At 59.7% G+C, this 9,966-nt stretch overlaps 2 protein-coding genes across 5 annotated transcripts in view; one reads left to right on the top strand and one right to left on the bottom strand.

The window, feature by feature from the left end:
• The first annotated feature begins 4 nt into the window (after positions 1–4).
• Positions 5–4,885, top strand: PIMREG (PICALM interacting mitotic regulator). Of its 3 annotated transcripts, none has more exons than XM_084985729.1 (6): positions 26–119; positions 769–1,097; positions 2,445–2,707; positions 3,172–3,267; positions 3,901–3,950; positions 4,307–4,885. In XM_084985729.1, the coding sequence occupies exons 2-5, from the start codon at positions 804–806 to the stop codon at positions 3,932–3,934; spliced, it is 687 nt and encodes a 228-aa protein (XP_084841855.1). In that variant the 5' UTR covers positions 26–119; positions 769–803; the 3' UTR covers positions 3,935–3,950; positions 4,307–4,885. The 3 variants fall into 3 exon arrangements, with proteins under 3 accessions (XP_084841854.1, XP_084841855.1, XP_003131926.3); XM_003131878.5 differs by lacking the exon at positions 26–119 and adding an exon at positions 169–239; XM_084985728.1 differs by having other exon boundaries at positions 5–119; positions 3,901–4,885.
• Positions 4,886–5,066: 181 nt separating this feature from the next.
• Positions 5,067–9,966, bottom strand: part of PITPNM3 (PITPNM family member 3) — a 92,612-nt gene continuing 87,712 nt past the window's right edge. For both annotated transcript variants that reach the window (XM_013981242.3, XM_021067716.2), the window contains one exon: positions 5,067–9,352. In XM_013981242.3, the coding sequence (XP_013836696.1) occupies positions 9,050–9,352 (303 nt within the window). In that variant the 3' untranslated portion in view covers positions 5,067–9,049. The remainder of the gene's footprint in view (positions 9,353–9,966) is intronic.

The following is a 9,966-nucleotide window of genomic DNA, read 5'->3' as shown; positions in this document are numbered from 1 at the left end:
GTCTCGCAGCCCTGCCGAGGTCAGGAGGGATGAAAGGGGACCGCCGGGCCAATCCGATAGCAAGATTCACAGTCGCGAGCTCAGGAGCCAATCGGACCCCCGGAGCAGCAGCGAGGCGGGTACGGAGCCAATCATCTGTGAGGAAAGGGCGAGGGGGCGGATCCGCGTGGAGTTTCAAATCGGATGGGTGGGCGAGGAGCAGCTGTGCTCAGCGTCGGGTCAGCGTTGGACGCTGCTGCGTGAGTACCGGCCAGGCGTGGTGGGGCTTCTGTTCAGAAGGGACAGGGAGGGGGGTGGGGAGACACTAGTCAGGACGGGCTCGGCACGTGGGGCTTCTAGGTATAGGCAAGTGGAAATCAGGGTGTCTGGTCAGCCCAGCGGAGCGCGTTGGGTCCGGACGAGCTCGTGAAGAGCCGCTAGTCCTGATCTGGGCCAAGTGCTGAGGCTCGGCGACAGCGGGTCCTGACATCCTCCCTCCCTGCTTGCGGCAGATAAAGGAAAGGGGCAGGGATGAAATGACAGCTGTTTCAGATACTTGCAGCTGGAGATGCCTTTGCTCACAAGCCTTGTTCAGCCTCTGTGGTCTTCTGGGCCTCGCTGAGCCCTCCCTCTCCAGGAAGCATGCTCCTCACTTCACTTGCAGTTGCCAAGTGCCCCACCCCATGGGCTTCCATCCCATCTCTTCCCCTGGGTCTCAGGGTCTCTGTGGAGCCTGGGAATGAGATGGGGGCGTTGCTTTGCTGACCTCCCCTTTGATCCCCTCCCCAGGGTCTGCTGGGCAGGACAGACTCTCGGCCAGGCAGATGTCTTCTCGGTGGCCAAGCGTGGGGGTCTCCATGCGTCGGAGATCTCTCCAGAACCAGGAGCAGCTGGAGGAGAGCGAGGTCCTACAGCCTGCAGTCAGCCACCCGGATACCTCCAGTGGGGCCTTGGGATCCCTCTGCAGACAGTTCCAAAGGAGGCTGCCCCTGAGAGCAGTCAGCCTCAACCTTGGGGCAGGCCCCTCCTGGAAACGCCTGGAAATTCCAGAACCAGGGCAGCAGGGCCTCCAGGCTGCAGCTCGCTCAGCTAAGAACGCCTTGGGTGCCATGTCTCAGGTAAAGCTGACCCTGTCCAGGTATGGAGGGCTTCCTAGAGGCTGGACAATGGCTGCCTCCAAGAATAGAGACACCGAGAATACAGGGACTTGGACTTGCTCCTCGCTGTGTCCCCAGCACTCCCAGTAGTTCCTGGCACATAGTAGGTGCTCAACAAATAGCTGAACAAGTGAATGAAAACGGTGTTATGGAGCAAACAGAGCCTCACAAGACAAGACACTAGAGCTCTATTGTGATAGAAAATGGCAAGCAAATGGTGGGGGAAATACCAAAAAGAATTGCAGTCAGTGAAGGCTTCCCGGAGGTGGTGACTCCAATAGAATTCACCCAGGAAAGGGGAAGGAGGAGTGTACAAGGCAGGTGAAATAGGCTAGGGTTGAGAGAGAGCATGATGCTGAAGAGAACGTTCAGGAACTCAGTCTGGATATGGCTGGAGGACAGAGAGCAAGATGGAACATTACATGGCGAGGGGGACCGGCATGCTGAGTATGTTTAGATGTTCCCAGGAGCGACAGGGAGCCAGTGGGAAGAATTTTCAACAGAGTGGGAATGGGGTCCGGTTAGCCTGTCAGAACTTGTTCTTTAGCTACTTGATGGAATGCGGGTGAGAAGCAGACTCACCCCCAAAGGGGGCCTGGTGGCCGGGCCATACAGAGGAGTGAACAACTTCAAGAACTTCTCAGAAGGTAGATTTGAGAGGATCTGGCATCCAGTGAGACATGTGCCCAGGAAGATGCCACAGGTGTTGCGGGTGACATGTGCCTGGGCCTTCCAAGTGGGTGTATCTCCAAACTGGGGGCCAGCGGTGTGGGGAGGTGTCATCCAGGAAGGCGAGGAGCTGTGAGTGTGGACACGGGGCGGGGGGGCATCTCCCTGGGGTCTGACCGGGAATCTGAAGGTGCAGGAGAGGGAGGCTGTTTCTGGACCCTTTGCGAAATCTCTGAGCCTAAGGCCGGTCCTTGAAAATGATGTCTGGGCAGCAAGGGGGAGGGTGGATTTGAGCGGGGCAGATCGAGGCAGGGAGAGCGATCAGGTCACAGTATCCTGGGGGCAGACGTGGTCTCTGGGCCTCCCCTTTGAGTCTGGGTCAGTCCGTGTCCTGAAAGAGGGTTTAAACTTAGACCAAGCAGACACCCCCCCCCCCCCGCCAGGGCGTTCCTACGGCGACCACGCACTCCTCCTGGGGGGCTCTGGGCTGGGTCCCTGCTGTGGCCCCTTTCACATGGGCTCATCTACATCCCTCACCCTGAGACTAACAGCTTCCTGGACGTGTCGGACCAGCCTGGGGACACTAGGGAATCTCTGCCTTGGCTTGTCCTTGCTGATGGTGCTGTGTACCTGTCACAGAGATTCCAGGAGTCCTGCCACAGCGGCACTAAGTGGCTGGTGGAAACCCAGGTGAAGGCCAGGAGGAGGAAGAGAGGGGCCCAAAAGGGCAGTAGTCCCCTGGCTCGCAGCCTGAGCCACAGGAGCAGCCAGCTGTCCGGGGCCGCCCCTGCCTGCTCCACCCTGGGACCCTGGGACCCTCGGGCCGTCCCTCGGCGGCGGTCCAGGAGAGAGGCCGCCTTCCGGAGCCCCTATTCCTCAGCAGAGCCCCTCTGCTCCCCCAGGTAAGTGGGGTGCTGATTCGCACTGGGGCTCCCTGGAGCCAGGACCACCCTAAGCTGAGTCATACCCGGGGCTCTGGCCCAGCTCTGCGTCCCGAGAGGGGTGGACCTGGGGAGGCCTTTCAAGGCCTTAGCTTCCCATCTGCAAAGGAAGGGGTGAGCTTGACTCTGAGAGAATCACAGTCCCTGGGCTCCTCTGAGCCCAGATGCGAGTTGTGACGCCATCGGAGGGCTGAGGCTCAGTCTCAAGTGGAGAACAGCAGGCCTCACCTGTCCACAAGATCACCTGCTCTTGACCTTGTCTTATGGTCCTTGATCCAGGTGCTCTCTGCCAGCTGCTCCCAGCTGCTCTGATGTCACTTCCTGGAGTGGGGGTCTGGGGTGACGCATTTCCAGCCCACGCCGGTCATCTGCTGGGCCTATACACCAGGCCAACCAGTGACTGACACACTTTTCCTTCTGTTCAGTGAGTCTGACAGTGATCTAGAGCCTGTGGGGGCAGGGATCCAGCATCTCCAGAAACTCTCCCAAGAGCTGGAAGAGGCCATCGTGGCTGAGGAGAGGTGAGCTGGCATGTGGTGCTTCCAAGTGACATGGCCAGGAGGGCCCCCCCTTGAGCCAGGCCTTTTTTTTTAGGCAGGCCTATGGTTCTGGCTCTGCCTTGCTATGTGACCCAATCACCCCTCTCCCTCTCTGAGCCTCTGTCTCCTCATCTGCAACATGCATGGGTCTTTTCCTTGATGAAAGACCTAGATTGGGAGGGTGGTTGAGGACACACCTGGATGTGTGTGGCCCCCGGGCCTTGGGCCCCCGCATTTGTCCATCACACGGGGCTGGGTACCTGGTTCCTGAAAGACCGGCCCTTCCTCCACCACCCCCGTGGCTCCTGTCTGCCCTGCCCGCCCGCGGAACTGGGCAAAGCCACACGTTTGCTGTGAAGTGCCTGGTCTGCCTGCTTAGGAGCCCGTCCTGGGGGCAGGGCCCGGGCCTGGAGCTGCCCTAACTGGGGGCCGTTTGTACGAGGCCGTGATGGGCTCTGAGGTGGGGCCCTGCCGGCGGCTCTGGCTACATGCTGGGTGGGCCATGTCCCCGCCACTATGCCCAGTCTGGTCCCGTCTGGCTCAGGGCTGGGGGTGGGGGTCCCCAGAGCCTGCAGCACCCAATGGCATCTGCTCCTCCCACTTTCTCACCTCTAGTGGCGACATGACTGTTTCTCTCATTCGTGACTGAGGACGGTGCCCTTCAGGTAAGCACCTTTCTCCATGTCGTCCTCCTCCCGGCCCCGCATGAGCACGTAGGCATACTCAGAAGCATGTGAAAGAGCTGAGTCTTTTCTGGGAAAAAACCACAGAGCACGGGCCGCGCAGAGCAGGAAGCCAGCAAGTCTTCCAACCTGCTCGGAGCCAGAGCGCGGACCTCACTGAGCGCATCGCCGACAGCCCACGTGGGGGCCCCAAGCACCGCATGCACCTTTGCGGGGGGGGGGGGGCGGTTGAGGCTGTGGTGCCCCCACTTTCCCCGCCTTGAGCACTGTGCGGGGCACGAGGGAGCTCTTTCTTGTGGGAAACGAGCCACCTGTGACCACCACACCCTCACACCCAGGATCCGCGCCTCCCGTGAGCTCCTGGAGGACCCAGGAGCCAGCAGTACCTCTGGGCTGCTGCAAACAAGGACCTGACTCACAGAGGCCCAGGTGGAGGCTGCTCAGGCTGCCACCCGACCCGCCAGTGACAACCCATCACAGTCTACGACAGGCAGGGGGTATCCTTCATTCTTCTCCCCTTTGGGCTTAGAAACTCATCCCACACATGACCCTTCCGTCACCTCACTGTAACATGAGGTGCGGGCTCCAGGTCATCCCTGAGAGCCCTGAGCTGCCTATGTTCCCAGGGATGGGGTCTGCAAAGAACCAGTCCCCTGTGTCACCAGTGCCAGGACTTGCCGGAGCCCAGCGTCTGGCCCTGCTTCCCACACCAGAGCCCCAGAAGAAGGAAGGAGAGATTTCCAGGCCAGGAGACCCTGGGCCCACGGGTACCTATTTACATTCAGGCACACGGCAGACAGGGTGGGTAGCCCCACTCAGTAGCAATTTCTGCCCTTGGTCAATTATTTAAGAGAGAAACCCGTGTATGACTTTCCTAGATAACAGTGCTTTTTCATAATAAAGACTCTCCTTCTGTATTTGACTCCTCTTGTCACCGTCACCCCCGCCCCCCTGCACTACTCTGGGCACCGGGTCTGTGGTCTGGGACCTGGCTCCGTCTCCCTCTCCCGTCCCCACTCCCAGCCAGCCTGCCCGCAGCTCAGAGAACAGGAGCAACGCAAGAGAAAGGCTTCTCAGCTTAGTGCGGAGCAAAGCACATTTTAAAGGCAAATAGGGTTTTTATTTAAGTGACAACATTTGAGAGAGTTAAAAACCAGCTCACATCAAAATCAAGACCAGTTGTAAAAATCTTTGAACTCCGTAATGCTGTTTTTTTGTCTTGTTAGAAATCTGCTATTTTACATATTCTTTTCTAACGGATTTTGTACAAGGCCGCCATGAGAAAGAATAAACCTTTTTCACCACAGAACCAGCCACCACGAATAGTACTGAGAGTGACACACTTCGGGACAGTCAGACAGACGAGGTCAGACGGGCTGCCACCACTGAGGAAACAAACGGAAAAGGACAGCGGGGGTCCGTGGGTGGGAGTCCCTACGAGCGAGCCGCCCTTCTGTCCCACCCCTCCTTGGTGTCACCTGCCTCTCCTTGTGCCCTGGAGGGTGGGGTCAACTCCTGATTTTTTGTTTGTTTGTTTTCTTCCCAACCACCCTGTTGGTTTTTTCAGCAAAGGGACAAGGACCCAGGCCGGGCCTCCCTGCTTGGACTTAACCCTACTTGGGATTTTTAAGAAGGTTCCCCCAAGCCCGAGGGGGAGGGGGAGGGGAGGTGTTGTTTGGCTGCGCCAGCGAGAACGGGTTTCCAGAGCACTTGGCACCCAGAACCCCCCGGGGGATTCGGCAGGAAAGTTGATTATTTAAGGCGGGGTCAAGCCACAGGCTCCGCAGGCAGGGCGCCCCTCCCGGGCGGGGCTGCCCCTGGGCTGGGTGGGAGTGCCCCTGCCAAACCGCGGCACCGCTCAGGACCCATTTCCACCTGCCTCGGGTGGGGCGGGGGAAGTAGTCCTTTAATAATTCGCACTGTGATTTGTCTGCGGGACACTTCCGAGGTGCAGGTCTGGGCTCCCAAGCGGTAAAAGTACAGTTTAGAAAACCATGAGATCCTGTCTCCCCTCTTTCAGAGGGCCCACCCCTCCCCCAGCCATGTCTGGAAGACTGGGGTGCAAATGCGTTTTTCTTCAGGCCAGCCCCCAGACCAGAGGGCCATTCATCCAAATGCAAGAAAGAGTCTTACTCTTTTTTTTTTTTTTTTTTAAATATATCTGCTGTGGAGCCTAAGAGAGGAGTGAAGATCATTAGAAAAATGCCACAAGGCCAGAAGAGCAGGCCCTGGCTACAGATGCACCCTGAACCCCCAAAAGGGTGAAGGTAGGGGGAGGCAGCAGGTGGGCCCTCTGTTGGCACAGCCATCGGATTGGGAAGAACAAACATGCCACACAAGAAACAAGGAGCTTTGGTCAGGCGGGAAGATCTGTTCTCCAGCTCCTGGGGAGCAGGCACGCCGGGAGCTGGAAGGAGTCTCTAGAAAACAGCCAGAATGAGGGTCACAGAACTGCTCAAGGAGAGGCGGCGACACCCCCTCCAGAGAACAACACAAGTTGGGTCTTTGTTTTTTTCCAACTTAACTGGACGGACAAAGTCAAAGGAACCACTAGCAGAGAAAGTGCATGTTGGTTACAGAGTTGCCGTGAAAGCAGTACTGAAACAAAGTGCGTCTGATCACTGTATAGAACCCCACGTACACACAATCACACCCACCCACCCGAGCTCCCAGGGCGCTGTGTTCACATACCTCACTATACCTTCCGCATCTCAGGTGCCAGGCGTCAGAGCCCCAGTCCGGAGCTCCAGAAGGGAAGGGGTGAGGGCCCCAGCTCTGACCACCTCCCAACCCCAGAACACTGCTCCTCCAGACTCCAAATTCCCCAGGGTCCCTGCATGCTCTCTTGCTCCCAGCCTGGGGTTCTCAGAAAGGGCAGAGGGACTCTAACAGCAGGAGTATCTCATGCGAGTTATTTCATCACTTGAGAGTAATATATCAGTGGCTCCTGCAAAAAGGAGATGGAGTTTCAGAGACCCAAACTTGAGTCCACCCAAGTTCAAATCAGGTCTAGTTCAGAAAGGAGGGAAAAGGTTGGTGTTGAGGGGCTGTGCCCTGCAAGCTGGTGCCAGATGGAGAGCCCAACAGAGGAAATGTTTAAGGACGGATGGCCCTGTTGGGAACCGCCAGGAGGCAGGACCAGAGAGGAAGCTGAGGGTGACCCGCCCTCCCCAACAGATGTGCCAGTAGCTCTGGGCTCAGGTGCAGATGCGGCGCTGGGAGTGGAGCTGGAGCTGGCAGACAGGTCAGGCGCATGTGGCAGGAGCTGGCAGGCTGGAGAAGACACAGTTCTAGTAGAGAGCAGGGGTGGGGGCTAGACACCCCCCCTTCTCTCCCCTCCACCCCCGCCAGCCCCAGCAGGGCCCCGAGTTTGCGCTGTAATTCGCAATAGCAGTGCCAGCCGCCCCCACCAGCAGCCGCCATCGGGTAGGACATTGGCCACATGGGAGCTGCTAGAGGTAGACAGTGAGCAGAAGCAACACGGAGCTGACACAGGTGCCTGCTGTGGATCCAGACATCTGGGCTCTGGGGCAGCCCACCCCGACACAAAGCCCCTGCTGAAAAAGGTGGACCGGCCTCAGTGACAGCCCTGGGAGCACAGAGACGGCCGGGGCAGCCCAACTCCATGGGGGTAGGTCTGGGCCGGGGGTGGAGGAAGAGCAGGAAACCAATGCCCAGGCCAGGGGGCTCAGCAGCAGGAAGGCCTGGGCAGAATTTGGGGGCCCCAAGAGAGCCAAACCCTTTCTACCTCAAGGGACGACCCAAGAGGAGGTTATGGGCACCAAGCCAAGCTGAGTGGCAGGGGTACGGGACGAGAACACGACAGTTTGAGCCAAAATGACGTGAAAGCCCAGAGCTCTGGGGTCTCAGCTGTAGGACTTCCAGGAGCCAAAGGGAGAAATCACTCTGAGCAGAGCTGGGGCGGGGGATGGGGTGGGGAGGGGCAGATCAGGGCCCCGTGGGGATGTCTCTGTCCCTGGGACACTAGGTTTGGACATCAGTGCAAAGCAAACCCCTCCGTGGAGCCGGGACCCCTTTCCAGCCACCCCCACACAAAGGGGCTGCCTTGGAAGTGGTGGGGCAATCGAGGCACCCTCCTGGCCCCCACCCCAGAGCCCCCCTCGCAGTCTGCGGGGAAGGGATAGATCCCTGGGCACTCTGAGGGGTGCTTAGGCCTGAAAAGCCTCAGAGGGCAGAAGTGCAGGACAGCCTAGGAGTCCAAACACTCAGCAATCTCAGCTGGGGAGACCCTTTCCGATTATGGAAAGAAGGCCAAACCCAGAGAGGGCAAGCCACGGGCTCAAGGGCACACAGCCAGCCCAGCTAGGCCAGAGCCCAAGGCCACAGCCTCACAGGGGAGGGCACCAGGCAGGACTCTGGGAAGAGGAATGACTGTCCTTGAAGGCTGCGGGAGAGAGGCGAGGATACTGAGGGCAAGAAATGGGGGACCATGGACAGCTGCGGGAGGACAGGCCGTCAGCACCAGACCCCGCCTCCCAAGGGCCCTGGACAGGCAACTCAGACACAGGATGAGGCCCGGGGACATCCGCTCACTCCCAGAAAGTGGCCACTTCGCCACAGGAAAGCCAGGCCCAAGATGGTGACTCAGGATGCCACAGGGAGGGCGGACCCAAATGCCACTCGCCCCTCCAGCAGACAGCCAAGAAGCTGTGCCTGCCAGCGGCTGTTGATTCCTGGTCTGGGGGCTTCTCCCCTTAGGGCCTGATGGCATGGCCACGGACGCCTGGAGAACTCAGAAAGATGGTCGACTCTGTCCACACTCCAGCTCCGGGCAGGCCTGCCCCCAGGGTCACACAAACATCAACCCTGACTGGGGCTTGCTTTGCAGGCGTGGGGGAGCAGCGGCGGCTGCACTGAGACCCCTGGATCTCATCCCCTCACAGCCCGGGGGAGCCCCCACGGCCGGGCAGGGTCCCTCCCCCCAGCTGATCGGACACTGCTGGACAGACACGGGAGGGAAAAAGCAGGAAAAGGCCTGTGTCTGCCGGGGAGAAGGCAGCCTCTCCCGTCCCACAGGCAGCCCGGGGGGCGCGCCCCCTGCTCTGCGCACAGCCTGGCCCTCAGGGCACCGACTCGAACTTAGGGGGCCCGCGTGCCCAGCTGAGCGCAGGCAGGGGCCGCTCGTGGTCCTTGTCAGACTCGGGCTGGCTCTGGGCCCGCTCGGGCTTAGGGTTGGCGGGCGGGTCGGGCTGCTGCACCGACATGGTCCGGCGCAGGTGGTTGCGCTTCCGCAGGAACTCGGGCTGCGCGTGGAGGCCGAAGCTGCCCTTGCGCAGGATCATGCGCGAGCTGTTCTTCTTGGGGCGCGAGCGGTGGCCGGCCTCCAGCGCGGCCAAGTGCGCGGCGTAGCCCTCGCTCAGGAACTGCGGAGGGGACAGGCGTCAGGCCAGCGGGCGCGGGATGATCTGGCCTCTGCCCCACGCCCACGCCCCAGCATCACCTTTCCTTGGAACACTCCGCTTCTCCGGGACACGGGGAGCTCATTACCATACAAAGGTTCTCCACCCGTCTGTGGACAACTGAGCGCTTCCATCTGTCCCCTGAGTCTCACCAGAGTTTTCTGGACTGCTGACGGGGTGAACCTCTCATCCTTGTTACCTTCACTAAAATTCCCCAAATGTTCAGTCTCTCCCCTCCTCCAGCTTCTAGGGCAGGGAACCTCATTGTTCTCTGGCCCCCACAGCTGCCCTTTCTTGCCAGTCCTTCCCACTGGGGCCGCAGAACCTTGCTACTCAAAGCGTGGGCGGTGGACCAGCAGCACCAGCAGGGCCTGGACCCTTGTTAGGCAGAATCTCAGGCTTAGAAATCTGAATCTGCATTTACCCAAGGTCCCCCTCGCCTCGGGTGGTCTGTGTGCACAGCAGCACTGAGAAGACCTGCCCTAAGGATCCTCTGACTCCGAGGTCCCACCATCCGTGGCCCTCCCCGCTGCTGGTCACTCTCTGGCACCTCCCACTCAACGTGGCCCACAGAGCTC

This window comes from Sus scrofa, chromosome 12 (assembly GCF_054392235.1).
Source record: "Sus scrofa isolate SSC_HxYL_T2T_F1_AM1 chromosome 12, Sscrofa_HxYL_maternal_Yorkshire_Landrace_v2.0, whole genome shotgun sequence".
Taxonomy (NCBI): Eukaryota; Metazoa; Chordata; class Mammalia; order Artiodactyla; family Suidae; genus Sus; species Sus scrofa.
This window is presented reverse-complemented; position numbering and strand designations above follow the sequence as displayed.